This window comes from Chrysemys picta, chromosome 2 (assembly GCF_011386835.1).
Source record: "Chrysemys picta bellii isolate R12L10 chromosome 2, ASM1138683v2, whole genome shotgun sequence".
In the NCBI taxonomy this organism is placed as follows: domain Eukaryota; kingdom Metazoa; phylum Chordata; order Testudines; family Emydidae; genus Chrysemys; species Chrysemys picta.
Genome location: NC_088792.1, coordinates 236280751 through 236297455, shown reverse-complemented (window position 1 = coordinate 236297455; position 16705 = coordinate 236280751). Strand labels below are relative to the sequence as shown.

Genomic DNA, 16705 nt, shown 5'->3' with positions numbered 1-16705 from the left:
CTGATTGTTTAATAATGTTCCATCCTCAATTTCATCTTTTTAAAGAGTCTGTGGGGGTTTATTTATCTATCTCTACAACCCTATAGTAAAAAAGAGTAATTCCCTCCAATTTCACTCTGTGCTGCCCACCCCACCTCCCCCCAACCTCCTACTTTACCTTTCCTCTTCAAGGGCCCCTCTCATGAGAAACTGCTAGTAGATGACATTTTATCCCTCCTCCAAACAAGAATCATAGAAAAGGTCCCACATAAATACAGCAGGAAGAGTCACTACTCATGTTACTTCCTCAAATTAAAAAGAAAAGGTGGTTACATCGCATAATGGATCACAGACATCTGACCAAATCTATTAGTGGATTAAAATTTCATATGGTGATATCAGCAACCATAATAACTTCTATGTCTCCAGGAGGGGTTCACAGCATATCCCAGATCCCTCAGTGTCTGTAGGTGAGACCAACACTATCAGTACTAGGTTCTGCCATTTGAACACTTCACAACCCCAAAAGAGAAGACTGGGCATTCATTATTTTGACAACTGGCTGTTTATTTCAAGGCAAATTCAGACATGCAGAGTCATGGAACATGCAGGGCCCTGTTAATGGCTGACCCCTGCACATTATGTTCCATAAAGCTAAGATGATATCCCAAATTCTTATTAAAGTTGAGCTGTGATTTCCACTTATAACAGAAACCTGCCTGTATTTTCCCCCAAGACCTATTCATTACCAGAGGAGGCTAAGCTACACTCTTTAGAAGTTAAAAGGATACTAAATTACTCTCTAAACAGGAATAAGCCATGCTATAAACCCACCTAGACTATTTGTAGTACATGTGGACACTATTCAGAGATTGTCCAAGTGGATTCCTCTGCATATTCTCTTGCTGTGAACTCACAAGGATTCTTATCAATAGGTGTTAGTCCACATTCCAGGAGGTCTAAAAGGGTCCCAACTGTATGTGCCAGAAATGTTTCCACTGCTGATCTATGAAAGGTTGCTACCTGAAGTTCTATCCATACCTTCACACAACATTAAGTCTGAGATTTAGACTGTTCATTGCAACCTTCGTTTAAGTAAGATTGCTCAGCTCCTCTTCCTTTAAGTATATAACTGAGAAAAGACAGTTACCTTTTCCGTAACTGGTGTTCTTCAAGATGTGTTGCTCATGTCTATTCCACAATAGGTGTACATGCTCGCCACATGCACCAGTGCTGGAAGTTTTTCCCCTAGCGGTACCCGTAGGGGAGCTCCCTAGCAACCCCTGGAGTGGCACCTCCATGGCATGCTATAAGGGGTGCTGTGCACTCCCTCCACCCTCAGTTCCTTCTTGCCAGACAACTCCAACAGAGGGGAAGAAGGGCCGGATGTGGAATAGACATGAGCAACACATGTGGAATAGACATGAGCAACACATTTCGAAGAACACCAGTTACGGAAAAGGTAACTGTCTTTTCTTCTTCAAGTGATTGCTCATGTCATAACAGGTACGGCTGTATGACATGATCCAGTTGGAGAGCCGCTGAGTGGAGATCAGCCGACCTTTCATGTGCTCAGCCGAGGTGATGAACAGTTGCAAGGACTTTCTGAATGGCTTAGTCCGTTCCAGATAAAAAGCCAGAGCCCGTCTCATATCCAGCGTGTGGAGGCAGCGCTCCTCACTGGACACAGAGTGCTTGGGGCAGAGGACCAGCAGAAAAATGTCCTGACCCATGTGATAGGCGGAGAACACCTTTGGGAGAAACGAAGTGTGTGGTGAAGCTGGACCTTATCTTTATGAAACACCATGTACGGGGGCTCGGAGGTCAGGGCCCTGAGTTCTCAGACCCACCTTTACCCAACGTGATCACAACCAGGAAGGTCACCTTCCACGAGAGGTGTGACCAGGAGCACATGGCTAGCAGCTCAAATGGGGGCCCCACCCCGTGAGATGGGCCAACACCAGGTTTAGGTCCCACTGCGGGACTGGGGACCTAACATACGGGAAGAGACGATCCAATCCCTTAAGGAATCGGCCAGTCATAGCATGGGAGAATACCGTGTGGCCCTGCACCGGTGGATGGAAGGCCGATATGGTCGCCAGGTGCACCTTGACGGACGACGGTGCCAGGCCCTGGGCTCTAAGGTGAAGGAGGTAGTCCAGAATAAGATGGATTGGGGCATCCACCGGGGAAACGCCCCACTCATCCGCCCATCTGGAAAACCGAGACCACTTTGCCAAGTAGGCTCAGCACGTGGAGGGCCGCCTGCTTTCTAGGAGGACGTGCTGAACCCCTTCTGAGCACGTCCTTTTCTCCCAACCTAACCATTGAACAGCCACACTGTGAGGTGGAGTGCCGCTAGGTTGGAGTAGAGGAGGCGGCACTGATCCTGGGAGAGCAGGTCCGAGTGAGACAGCAACGGCCATGGCGGGGTGACCGCCAGGCCCATGAGGGTCCCGTACTAATGCTGCCTGGGCCACGCCAGGGCAATCAGAAGGACCTGGGCCTTGTCCATCTTTATCTTTTCCGGGACCTTGCCGATCAGCAGGAACGGGGGAAAGGCATAGAGAAACTGATTTGACCAGGACAGGAGGAAGGCATTGGAGATAGCACCCTGTCCTAGCCCCCTGGAGCAGAACTGGGGACAGTGACGGTTCTGCCGAGTCATGAACAGCTCCACCTGGGGAGTTCCCCACACTTGGAAAAGTCTGTGCACCACCTCTGGGTGGAGAGACCACTCGTGCTGAGAGAAGAAGTCCCTGCTCAAGCGATCCACCTGCACATTCCGGGCGCCCGGCAGATGGAAGGCCTGTAGGCAGATGTCATGGGCTATACAAAAGTCCCACAGCCTGAGGGCTTTGAGGCAGAGGATCAGGCCCCGCCTTGCCTGTTGATGTAGAACATCGAGGCCATGTTGTCCATGAGGACCCTGATCACCCGGCCCTCCAGGTGCAAGCAGAAGGCCATGCACGCCAGCCGTACAACCCTGAGCTCCTTGACATTTATATGGAGGGTCACATCCTGAGCCAACCACAGACCTTGGGTCTGAACGTTCCCCACATGGGCCTCACATCCCAGGTCTGACGTGTTGGACACCAGTTCCAGCGATGGGGCCCTGTCCTTGAACAGGACCCCTTGGAGCATGTTTCTTGGGGAGGACCACCACCGTAGGAAGGTGATCACTGGCTCGGGCACCATGAGGACTGTGTCCATCCTGTCCTGGGAGAACTCCGAGGCCAACCAGAGCTGGAGGGGCCTCATCTTGAGTCTGGTGTGATGCACCACATACGTGCACGCCGACATGTGACCCAAGAGCTGGAGCAACGCTCTGGCTGTTGTCACCAGAAACATTGTGACCGTGTCAATGAGCCCCTTCAGGGTCTCGAACCTGTCCAGTGGGAGGGAGGCTCTGGCTGACGAGGCATCCAGGTCCACCCCGATAAACTCTATGAGTTGTACTGGGACTAACGTGGACTTGGTATTGTTTACCAACAGACCCAAAGTGGTGCATGTGGACAGAAGGAGCGCCACACGATCCCGCACCTGCGACCATGAGCTGCCCTTGGACCAACAAGTTGTTCAGATGGGGGGTCCAGATCTTCCTCTGACGCCCAACGTAGGCTGCCATCACCGACATACATTTCGTGAATACCCTGGGGTCAGTGGACAGGCCAAACGGGAGGACTGCAAATGGGTAGCGTTCCTGTCCCACCGTGAAATGTAGGAAGCGTCTGTGCCCCTTGAATATATGCGTACTGCAGATCGAGGGTGGCGTACCAGTCCCAAGGATCCAGGGAGGGGATGATAGAGGCCAGGGAGACCATGCAGAACTTGAGCTTCACCATGTACTGGTTCAGGTCTCGTAGGTCCAAGATGGGACTGAGCCCCCGTTTGGTTTTCAGGATAAGGAAATAGCCGGAGTAGTACCCCTTGCCTTTGAACTCCCCGGTACGGCTTCCACTGCTCCTAGGCCCAGGAGCTGTCCCACCTCCTGCTCGAGCAAAGCCTCGTGCAAGAAGTCCCCCAGAAGGGATGGGGGCGGGGGCTGGTTGGGTGGGGAGGAAGTAAACTGGAGGGTGTAGCCCTGGGAGATGGTGTTGAGGACCCATCGGTCTGAGGTCAGCTGCAACCACTCTGGGAGGAAAGCACACAACCGATTGGAGAAGGGAAGCTTTATTGAGGGTGGATCCCTGATGAGAACTGCCTTTTCCCCGCTTGCTTGCCCTTGGAGGACCCAGGCTGGGGAGGCAAGCTGAGACTGCCTCTGTGGGCACCTGTTATAGTCCCATGACTTCTTATAAGCAGTCTCGTATTTTGAATTGGTGGCCTGAGCGGGAGTATGCTGTGGTTTGAACTTAGGTTTAGCCGGAACACAGAGACCCAGAGTCTGGAGAGTCGTGCAGGAGTCTTTCAGGCCATGCAGCTTTGTATCCGTTTGTTCCGCAAACAGAGCTTTGCCATCAAATGGGATGTCCTGCAGGGGGGTCTGCACCTTGCTGGACAGCCCAGAGAGCAGGAGCCATGATGCCCTTCTCATGGACACCGTGGAGGCCATGGACCACATGGCCGCGTCTGCTGCATCTGAAGCTGCCTGCAGGGTTTCCCTGGCAGCCGCTGTGCCCTCCTTCACCAGTGTTTTGAACTCCTTCCTGTCGCACTCCTGGAGGGAGTCCTCAAACTTGGGCAGGGAGCCCCACAGATTGAACTCATACCGGCCCAGGAGAGCCTGGTGGTTCGCCATCCATAACTGGAAGCTCGAGGATGAATACATTTTTCTTACAAATGAGTCCAGCCTCCTTGAATCTTTATTTTTTGGTGTAGGGGCTGGCTGGCCCTGCCGTTCCCTGTGGTTGATAGACTCAACCACCAGGGAGTTAGGAGCAGGGTGGGTGTATAAGTATTCATGCCCCTTGGTGGGTACAAAATACTTGCGTTCTGCTCTCCTAGAGATCGGGGCCAATGAGGCCGGGGTTTGCCACAGGGCATTTGAAATTTTCACCATCCCTTCATGGAGAGGCAAGGCCACCCTGCCCGGTGCCATGGAGGAAAGTACATTAAACAGGGAGTCCAAGGGCTCCTCCATCTCCTCTGCTTGGAGGTGGAGGCTTGATGCCACCCTTTTTAAGAGTTCTTGGTGGGCCCTAAAGTCCTTCTGCAGGACAGAGGGAGGAGGGACCGTAATTGCCTCATCCTGGGAAGGTGAAGAGGCTGGCACGGTACTTTGTGTGTCCACTGGCACCGGAGAGTCCACCACCTGGTCGGTCTCCGAGCATGGTGCTGAGGATGTACGTCCCACTGACTCCTTCCTCGGAGGTCTGGAGAAGGAGGCTGATGGTCCTTCTGAGGCTCTGGCCACCGAGCGAGCCTGGCACCGGCAGAGCCGGCCAGGCTGGCCTGGCCCGTCAATGAATGACTACAAAGGGAGGCCGGGCTGACATACGACCTGCCGCTGTTCCTGGACCAGGAGGAGCAGTGGCGTTGGGAGCGATGCTGACCATGGGACCACGATCCCGACGTGGAGGACCGGTACCATCGGTAACAGCTGCTCTGCGATCAGCTCTGGTGGGTGGACCCGCAACGGCGAGACGGCGGCAATTGACGCTCAGGGCTGCAGAGGCGGTGCCATGGCGGGGTCCTGGAGTGGGACGACAAATGGTAACGAAGTCATCATTCGTGTCGTGACCGGCTGCGATAGCCCCTCCAAGATGAGGACCTTTGGCGTTGTCTGCCTCGGTCCTGTAGGTGTTCGCTCTTCGAGGCTGAGCGGTGCAGAGAGTCTCGGTCAGACAGAACCCAACCAGACAGCCTGGTGGGCATCGAGGGCGATCCACGTGGACTTTGCCCTGGACAGCAAATGGAGTCGGGAACATTCTCTCAACCAAGACCGGTACTGAGCCAGAGGTGACTGCGGAGATCCCAGCGGTGGCTTGCCTCTGGAGTGCAGGGCCGACATCAGCAGTGCTCCTGGTACCGGCATGGACGTAACATCCCGGGCCGCCTGCAGGGCCTCCGGTGTGGAGGGCATCCGGACATCCAGGGAGGCCTGCTCTGACTGGGCTGGGCTACTCTGCTCAACTTGAGTCGGAGGCCTAGAGGCTGGTGGGGATTGAGGACTTCCCAACATGGATCTAGCCTCTGTCCTGGGTTTACTCCGGTGCCATGGAGAAGAAGGCCTTTTCCTAGCCTTCTTGGCATGCCCTGTGGATGGGGAGCAGTGCTGACTAGTCGATGGCACCGAAGGGTCGCTGCATACCGACACCGCAGTGCCTGGTGCAGACTTGGAGCGGCATGCTGGAGCCGGGGTCAGCGCCAACTCCATCAGACTAGCCCGGAGCCTAACATCCCTTTCTCTCTTGGTCCGAGGCTTAAACGACTTGCAAATCTTGCAGCGATCGCTGAGATGGGTTCTCCCAAACAGCGTAAACAGTCCATGTGCAAATCACTCACTGGCATAGATCGCCTACAAGTGTTGCACGACTTAAAACCCGAAGCATGGGGCATGCTCTGGCCCGGGAACTCTAGCTAAACTAAACTAACTAACTAACTACAGGTACCATACACTGAACAAACAAGCAGTTTTGAGGACAAGCTACAGCAAAGCTGGAGCAGAGCACCTTCACTGGCGGCAAGAAGGAACTGAGGGTGGGGGAAGTGCACAGCACCCCTTATACTGTGCCATGGAGGCACCACTCCAGGGGTTGCTAGGGCACTCCCCTATGGGTACTGCTAGGACCACGCACACCTATTGTGGAATACACATGAGCAATCACCCGAAGAAGAAATGGAGTATCTGGCTCAATTTATTTAATCATATGATGAAATTTAACCAAGATGCAAAAAAAAAAAAAAGGGGGGGGGGGCTTACAGGAAACCCAGATTATGAAGTAGTTAAATTATAATTTTGCTACTGAGATAAAATATAGATAATTAATTTGCATATTGCAAGGGAAAAATCTACTCCAAAGTATATAAATTAAGCATATAAGTATGGTTTATTTTATAGTACATCTGTCTGCATAGTTTAGATTACTGTTCTTTATACTGCATTTCAGATCAAGACTAATTTCATTACAAAAGTTTTAAGACAATGAAAAATTCTATATGGCAATTCTTTATCGACTATTACTATTGCTATCCACTCCACTTTTTGGAAATCACAGTAATTTAGTCTCTGACCATGGTAATCTTAAGTATATCTTAGAATAGATGATGTCGGAAATATATTGAATAAACTCTGTTGGAAAAACTGCCATTGCCTCTTAATGCAAAATCTCTATGTTCAGATGCTCATATTATTTAAATTACAAAAAGGCAGGCATCAGAAAAATGGAATTCTTTGTTGGACAGTCATTTCCATGAAAATTCATTCAATTGTGAAGGGGGTCAACGAAATAGAAAGGAAGAAAAACTGCACGCTGTTAAAATATAAGCATAGGCTGCATCATTCTAGTCATGCAATAAGATGCATGGGTTAAATTAAAGAAATGCTTTGAAATGTTCTAAAAGCTGAAGGCTTTCTATATATTTAGAAAAATTTCTAGCTGGATTTCAGTTATAATTTCCTTTGCTTTTTAGTTATGTTATTCAAACAAGAAAAAAAAAGTGGTCATTATAATGGAAGACAGCAGTATTCTGCAACATTAAATAAAAAAAGTACTTAACTATTGCTAATATTGTTTTTTTGGGGTTGATAGGTCAGTATAACAGTGCCAGCCTTAGGGCTTCTCTTCACTGCAAAGATAAGTTGTGTTGCCCCTAAGTTGAGTCCCATCCACACACAAAAACTCTCAGCTAGAGCATGGTGCTGCTTTTAGCTCGGGCTGGCTGTCTTGCCAGAGATATAGGCTAAAGTTGGAGCAAGCACAGCTCATTAACTGCTGACATGACCATTCTGCAGTGTGGACTCAGGCTAACTCCACGTGAGAGCTTCTAGTCATCCAACACCTTTCCACAATTCCCTGTGTGCCCAGAAAGGACAGTCAAGCGCTCCCGCCATCACTGGGAAAGAATTCAAAGAGAGGCTCAGCTTAATGCAGCACAAAGAAATTTGAGATCTACTTCCCAAAAATCACAATGCCACACACAAGTGAATGGAGTGCCGGTGTGGACACAGCAGCTTGGGTGTGATTTTGCGGGGTGGCTCCTCTCACTCGAGCTAGCCTAACTCAAGAGGAGTAACTCAAGTGTACAAAACTCTACTTAACTCTGCAGTTAAGACATACCCTAAGAGATAAAATTTCACCCTACAAGACTCTGCTTAAACGATGTAAGCCCCGAGGGATGTCAAAAATGAGAAGGTCTAGGCTTTCTTCTTTAACTGTTAGAACACAGCTGGAAACTGGCCCAAGCTTAAACCAGAAGACCCAGTCCTGATAAAAGTGGAAGAGGAAAAATATAATAGAACACCAGTTGTTGTAACTGGATGTAGTGCACCTCTACACATAATCGTAGAATCGTGCTGGAAGGGACCTCGGTAGATCGTTAAGTCCAGCCTCCCGCACTGAGGCAGCACCAAGTAAATCTAGACCATCCCTGACATGTATTTCTTTAACCTGTTCTTAAAAACCTCCAAAGATGGGGATTCCACAACCTTCTTTGGAAGCCTATTCCAAAATGTTACTATCACTATAGTTAGAAAGCTTTTCCTCATTTTCAGTAAGTGTTAGCTATTAAGCTCTTTACTTCTTGTCCTACCTTCAGTGGACATGGAAAACAATTGAACACCATCCTTTTTATAACAGCTCATAACATATTTGAAGGCTGTTATCAGGTCCCCCCCTCAGTCTTCTTTTCTGGAGACTAAATATGCCCAGTTTTTTTTAACCTTTTCTTACAGGTCAGGTTTTCAAAACCTTTTATCATTTTTGTTCCTGTCCTCGGGCCTATCTCCAATGTATACACATCTCTCCTAATTCTGGTGTCCAGAATTAGACACAGTACTCTAGCTGAGGCCTCACCAGTGCTGAGTGGAGCAGGACAATTACCTCCTGTGTCTTACATACAACACTCTTGATAATACACCCCTGAATATTACCCTTTTTTCACAACTGCATCATATAATTGACTCATATTCAATTTGTGATCCACCAAAAACCCCAAGTCCTTTTCAGCTGTATTACCACTTAATCAGTTATTTCCCATTTTGTAGTTGTGCATTTGATTTTTCCTTCCTGAGTGCAGTATTTTGCACTTGTCTTTATTGAATTTCATGATGTCTGGTAAACAAGAGAAGTGTGGGACTGGAAATCAATGAACCAAGATTGTGTGTTGAAAATTAGGCCTAATTTGTTGTCAAAATAAAGAGGAGATGGGCTATTCCACCCATTGCTCCCTTTTGGGGTCCTCAAGAAGTACTCTAGAGCACAGGTTCTCAAACTGTGGTCTGCAAGCTCCATTCAGGTGGTTTGGGGATAGTTCCCTCTAAGGGGCCTGGGCGGTCGCACACGAGAGAATGAAGGACTACCCACCTAATTAGTGGAGCTGTGCAGGGGTTAGGTGGGAGGGGCAGTGGGGTGAGAAGACAGGGTGGGGGGAATTTGGGATGTGCAGGGCTGCGGTGGCCAGAGAAAGTGACGACTTTCACCAGCTCCAGGGCTGTGACAGCCGGGGAGAAACAGCCCGCCTTCCCAGCCTCAGCTCTGTGGATACTGTGGGGGGGAGAGACCCCCCTCCTTCATAGCCTCAGCTCGGGGCTGCTGCGGTGGGGGAGAGAGGGAGAGACCCCCCCTCCTTCCCAGCCCCAGCCCCAGCTCGGGGGCTGCCATATTAATCCATCGCATTAGAAAGGTAAGATTACTGATATTAAAATATGAGTTATGTGCTTTTATTTGTAGAACAAAAAAGTTTATTATTACTACTTTTTTTTTTAATATAGCGCTTTTATCCAAAGCGCTTTACAATAGTTAGCTAATGGTACAAACAACATTTAGAAAGATCATTAAGTGGTGCCCTGAGACTCTCAGCAATTTTCAAGTGGTCCGCGAAAAAAAAAGTTTGAGAACCACTGCTCTAGAGGGTGAAAATTATCAGACAGAGGGAAGCATAAAAGCTGGCTGACTGAAAGATGAAAGAAAGGGAAGAAGCAGGCTTCACCATCATGGCTGCCATCCTCACCATCTTTTGGTAACCCAGGATCCAGCCTGACACCACTGTGCCTTCATCATCCTTATCCTGAGATATGTCTTGACCAGACTGGGTCAGAGAGAGGGACCCTGATGACACTGCCACCTCCATTGGCTCCAGCTGAATCCTGAACACCCACCTGGGGTGTGAGACTTTGTCCCCCTCTCCATGTGTCCTTTCCCTTCTCTATCCTATTTCTTCTCTTTCCTATCTCTTCTCCTTTTTCCTTCTGTCTAATAAGAGTCTGAGTTAGCTTACCAAGACTGCATATTTTACAACTTTTCTTTGAGCCTGTGACCAGAAAGAGGCAGCAAAAAGCAATGCCCTGAACAGACCAATGTTTGCCAGGTCTTGGGGTGGCTGATAAGACTATGTGCTGTGCCTTGGATTTTCCAGCAGTGACGTTGCAAGTTAGAGTCAATGCCAGAGAGAAGCTGCATTTTCTATATTTGCTGTTCTTTTCTTTCTCTTTTTTTGTGTGTCTTTGTCTTGTTTCATTGTTTAGGAAATGGGACCAGACTTTAACAATAGTGAAAACAACTGTTCCAGCCCATCTGTCAGGGTTCCCTCCCCACTTTGAACTCTGGGGTACAGATATGGGGAACCACATGAAAGACCCCCTAAGCTTATTTCTACCAGCTTAGCTTAAAACTTCCCCAAGGCACAAATCCTTTCCTTGTCCTTGGACGGTATTGCTGCCACCACCAAGTGATTTAGACAAAAAATCAGGAAAAAGAGCCACTTGGAGTGCCTATTTCCCCAAAATATTCCCGCAAATCCTTTCACCCCCTTTCCTGGGGAGGCTTGAAAATAATATACCAACCAATTGGTTACAATGTGAGCATAGACCAAACCCCTTGGTTTTTAGGACACTGAAAATCAATCAGGTTCTTAAAAGAAGAACTTTATTATAAAGAAAAAAGTAAAAGAATCACCTCTGCAAAATCAGGATGGACGGTAACTTTACAGGGTAAAAAAAGATTTAAAACACAGAGGATTCCCCTCTATGCTCAGCTTCAAAGTTACAAAAACAGGAATAAAACTCCCTCTTAGCATAGGAAAAATTCACAAGCTAAAACAAAAGTTAATCTAATGCATTTCCTTGCCCTTACTTACAATTTTTGTAATCTTAGATGCTCATTTCAGCTGTGTTTTCAGATTTTCTTCCTGCTTGGTTTCCTTCTCCATCCAGAGAGGGAACAAAACAAAGAGAGCACAAAAAATCCCTCCCAGATTTTTAAGTATCTTCTTTCCCCATTGGTTCTTCTGCTCTGGTGTCAACTAGGTTAATTGAACTGATTAACCCCTTACAGGTAAGGCAATTCAGTACAGCTGCCCTGTGTATATTTATGACACCATCTCAACTGACTTCTTTTGTTTTCCCCAAAAGACAGCTATTATGATCTAAGAGACTGTCAGACTAGGCAGTTTCTTTCCAAAAACTCTCCCCAGCTAAAGGGAAAAGGAACAAAAGATTTGGTTAAAATGAAACTCTTATTTAACACTTTACATTTCAACTGTTTTTATTGTCTTTCCTTATTTTTCTGTATCTTTAATAAAAGGTTTAAAAGAATGTTTATGGTGTGTTTGCCATGGTATTAATAGGCTGAGGTCTCTGTATACCGAACCCTGAAGATTGTTTAACCTTATGTAGAAAAGTTTCAGGGTCATGGTAACACATTTGAATCTTTTGGTCTATTTATTCCTATAATTAATACAACAGGAGCCTGACTGAAAGGCCATTAAAATCAATGGGATGCTTTTTATTGATGTAACCCATGCCTGCTTGGGGTGGCACTCTGTCCCCCTCTAGTGATGGTTAGATGGCTAGTGATTGATGAGCCTGCTACAGCTTTGACTAAGAGATTTGTGTCTTTTAGTTCATGCAGTAGTGGCTCATGCACTAAGCTCCAGTGGTCTCAGGTTTGATCCTGGCTGCTAGAATCTGTCAGCATTACAAGTGGGGGTTCATCTGGGATATCAACTGTGAAGTGTCTGAATCTTGGGATGTGCTTCCTCAGCTAGAGGAAGTATGTAACCCATTCCTGCTTGGTATGGCACTCTGTTCCCCTCTAGTGGTGGCTAGACCAGCTAGAGATAAGTCTGCTACAGCCTTGGCTAAGAGAGAAGTGCGTCTTTTAGCTCATGCAGTAGCAGCTCATGCATTAAGCTCCAGAGATCCCAGGTTTGATCTTGGCTGTTGAGGACCGGGGTTTGTTGGCATTACATTAACTTCAGTGGAGTTTAGATCAGGCCCTATAGTAGTGTTTCCAGCTACATGAAAAGGGAGAAAATCTCTTTTGTCCAAATTACCCCCTCTTTTCATCCAATTCAGCATTGAAAGGGCACAGAGATTCCTAAACTGGAATCATCAATTGCAGACACAGGTTGTTCAAAAGGCCTAAAAATCTTCAACATCAACATCAGTGAACGCCCACTCACCCACACAACCTATAAGGAGACAAACAGTTGAATATTTGGCCCAACACAGAACAGATGCTGATAACATGATAAAATACATTGCAAGGAATCTTAAGGGGGAAAAAAAAGAAAGAAAAAATCTACTTCTAAACATTCAAGTATTACCAAGTTTCTACTAAATTAAACTGTTTAAATAATTTGAAATCTACAGATTACAAAGGCCATTATTCAGGAAACTATCCCTATCCAAGAACTGTAGTCACTTACATGCTTAATATTAAGCACAGTCTTAAAGTTAAGCATGAGTTTAAGCGCTTTCCTCAATAGGGATTGAGCTAAGCATGTGCTTGAATGATTTTCTGGGTCAGGATCAAAAACTGAAAACTATTGCTATATAGTACTAAAGCAATGCTACAGCAGTGGCAAGTAATGTGTTGCTATCATATATTTCCCATGTGATTTTAATATAGTGAAGATGCAGATTTGTAACTTTTTTATACTTATTTATATGATAAACAATATAAAATGACATCAGTGTTTTCATGCAATTATGTAAATTGTCAAAAAGTTACCACAGGGCAGGTTTGACATACACATAGTTTATATATCTGTTTATTGAGCATTGATAATTATGATGATTGATGGTTATTTCTAGCAACCATTTTTATCCTGAATGCTCAATATACAAACAAGACATCACAGTTCAGACATATAGGAGATTTCATTTTAATATAATTTAAGGTTTAACAAAGCTAATCATTTTTGATTTTTGCATAATTAAGTTTACAAAAATAATGTTACATTTATAAAATAAATCATCATATCCCAATAAATTACAGTAGTGTTTTCCTTATTTGAAAAAATGCAATGTACTGTATAAAATAGATAACATCCTTTAGTAAGATAAAATACTACAGTATATGTTTTTATCCAGTACATTCTGGCAGTTTGTGAAAACATTCTATTGTACATTCTCTGGTTCTTACACTGTATTTTAGACAAACACAATAAGCTGTACTCTGCGTCAGTTATAGAGGCATTCACAAAGCGTACCTGGGAAAATTACAGAATGAACCCAAACAGGGTGAGACCTCAATCATGAAATATTTGGCACATTCAAGTCAGTAGGCATGAACCTGTTCCCACTGACCTCAATGGAGCTTTGCCATGGACTTCAGTGGGAGTAGGAATAGGTATGGTCACTTAAATGGGAGTTGCATGTGTTCAGCACCTATCAGCACCTAAAAGCTACATTATAGTTTCAAAAATGACTCAGTTCCATACAGAGGTACCGACTTTGTGATTTCCCCAGGAGTGCTGGCCCCCCACTCTGCCCCAGGTCCTGCCCCCACTCTACCCCTTCCCTCAAGCATATATTGCATTGCACCCCACCTCCTCCTACCCCCACTCCTTCTCCTCCTGTATGCTGCTGAACAGTTGATCACTGGCAGGCGGGAGGCACTGGGGGAAAAAGGGGAGGAGCTGATCCTCAGGGTCCACTGGTGGGCAGGAGGCACTGAAGGAAGGGGGAGGAGTTGATCTGTGGGGCTGTTGGTAGGTGCTGAGCACCCACTATTTTTTTTTTCTCTGGATGCTCCAGCCCTGGAGCACCCACACGGTCGGCGTCTATGGTCCCATTTGCGTACAAGGGACACAACCCTGCTTCCATTGAAATTAATTGCAAACCTTCCCTAGGCATCGAAGAGAGTACAATCAAGGCCATCAAAACATGAATCATACATATCATAAAGGATACGAGAAAGGAAACGTTATTGCTCCACAGAGAAATGCAATATATGCTTATTCATAAAAAATACAAAATAACCAATAAAAAAGAAAACACTTTTTAAAAAGCAAAAGACGAACAATAAGAGCTATTTTATGCAGATTTAACTACAAATACAACTATTGCAGAATACCCTAAAGGAACACACATACTGCTTGGTGTTACGTGAATTCTCATTAAAGCATTCTGAGTTTACAAGTCAGCACTCAAACTTTTTCTAATTCTTTTACATGGTTTTGTGGCTTTATGTTTGCAAAAAAGGACAAAAAGTTCTTATACCTGAGTGTATACCACTTTAGGAGTCAGGGAGTTAGCTGCTTCATGATGATTGTATGAACTTATGATGTTATAATAAACCAAGGTATTTGGGCCAGGTCACATCTCTTTGCTGAATCGCTGACTCCAATGTGTTATTTCATTAAAATAACCCAACAGACCACATTATTTGGCACTTTTTAACAGCTTTTGGGGAGAAAGTCTCCATTAAAGGAAACATCATTTCTCTTATGAACAACCAGACTGTGCGAAGTAGCAATTTTCTTGTGATGTCAATAATTCATGAATGAAAGCATAGCATGAAAACCTCTCTCTGAGTCAGTAAATAGATCATCATAACAAATTCCAACTGTGAGCAAACACAGTGTGTGTGCATGATCAAAGTCATTCCCTATACCCATGTTTCATTTTTAGCACACAGCTGCATGTTGCGGGTTCTCTCATTTTACCATATTCACATAAACTGATAGGTAAACATGACAGCTATCATTCAACACATTTAACTCTTGTGGTATAGTCAGACTTCAAGATCCTGGTATCCCCACATTAGGATTTATTTTAATGAAACAGACCCTCCTATCTATTATGTATTTTCACTCTAAATGTAATACGTCTGTTTTATTTAACAACCTGCTCTTTTATTATTTATGAACTCTTGGCTTGTGTTAATCCATGTCTTAAGTTCTACCATTCATAGCTAAACAAGCACAATTAGTTCCAAGTGACATTTCAATGAAGAAATTACTTACAGATCTAAAATAAACAATATTAAGATGACAACTACAAATGGGAAATAAAAATGAACCCGTTCAATTCAATGATCCAAAGGCATTACCAAAATATACATATGCTGTAAGACTACCAGTATCCCCAAGTGTACAGCAAATTCATCATTCATAATAGTGTACTTTGCTTTCTGAGTTTTGAAACAGAAGAATTATAAGAACAGCCCCCTGTACTTGCTTGGGTCAAGGGGTGGCCTAATTTGCTATCCTGAGGTTTCCACCATCCAGGTGTCCTAACAATTTGTATAGTGCATGTAAAAGAAAACAAAACAAAACAAAAAATAAAAAAAAATTATCACAATGGTTTTTGTTTTAAAATTGATTGCTGCGTTATGACTGTAGCCTGGTTTGTAGACATTTTGTATTCTTGTCCAGAGCCTTGCGGAGGGGAAGGTAATGGAGTTTCTGGAGTTGCTGAAAAAGAATTAAAAGGAAACTATGTATTATTATGTTCTTGACCAATCTAAATACATATTTATGACATACATACTACTGTACCCTAAAAAAGTATCTGCATTAGCCACTAAAGGTAAATATTCATTTTTAAATATCAGAAGCCCCGTGTATTGTTCACTTTTAAAAATCCACATTTGTAACCAATGGTAATATGAAAATAGTGTCATGTGTTTTAAATTAAACTCAAACCAGAATGTATTGCTTAGGAGGTTGTTTCTGTGTGCTTTTTTTTTAAATTTCATTACTATTTAAATCTCAGAAATGATGATGAAAGAAGTATACACTAGCTTTGACAGGTCACCATTTTAATGGATTTGGCAGTTAACTAAACATAACAGTCAGATGTTATGATAGAAAGATAATGTGCAATTGCTTACAGATCTGTTCTGTATGTACAGGAGCAGACATTGAACTTATGAGAATAGTTTGGCCAGTTAATGGATCCTGAGCTAAATGAGGATGTACTGGATGATGAAGATGACTGGCATCATTAGACGTACCTGCAAAAATTACAAGAGCACATATCAATTCGAATGAACATGTTGCTACTAGCGATTTACACAGCAATAATTACATCCCCTTAGAGCAAATATTTTGATTGGCAATTTGAATAATTGCCTTTTGCATATTTATTAAACAATTTAACAAGACTTCAACCATAATAAGTATGACATTTGTTTTCACTGCTTGGGTTGCATTAACAATGGATTTAATCCTTACAATGTTCATAAGGATTCCCCGGTCTCTCTCTTCGGGGAGTTGTATGTCCAGGAACTCAGCTATGGCTGAGGAACATACAGTACACATTGGAGGTGGGGGGACAGGACAGTTAGCCATGTTATCATGACTTTAACGCTCCCTCCAAATTGGCACTGATCCA

General features: G+C 45.0%; 1 protein-coding gene across 4 annotated transcripts in view; it reads right to left on the bottom strand.

Annotated features, from left to right (window-relative positions):
- Positions 1-13232: 13232 nt before the first annotated feature.
- Positions 13233-16705, bottom strand: part of HNF4G (hepatocyte nuclear factor 4 gamma) — a 75073-nt gene continuing 71600 nt past the window's right edge. For all 4 annotated transcript variants that reach the window (XM_065585779.1, XM_024102801.3, XM_005306798.4 and 1 more), the window contains 2 exons: positions 16203-16325; positions 13233-15783 (listed from right to left, as the gene is read on the bottom strand). In XM_065585779.1, coding sequence (XP_065441851.1) covers positions 15665-15783; positions 16203-16325 — 242 coding nt within the window. In that variant the 3' untranslated portion in view covers positions 13233-15664. The remainder of the gene's footprint in view (positions 15784-16202; positions 16326-16705) is intronic.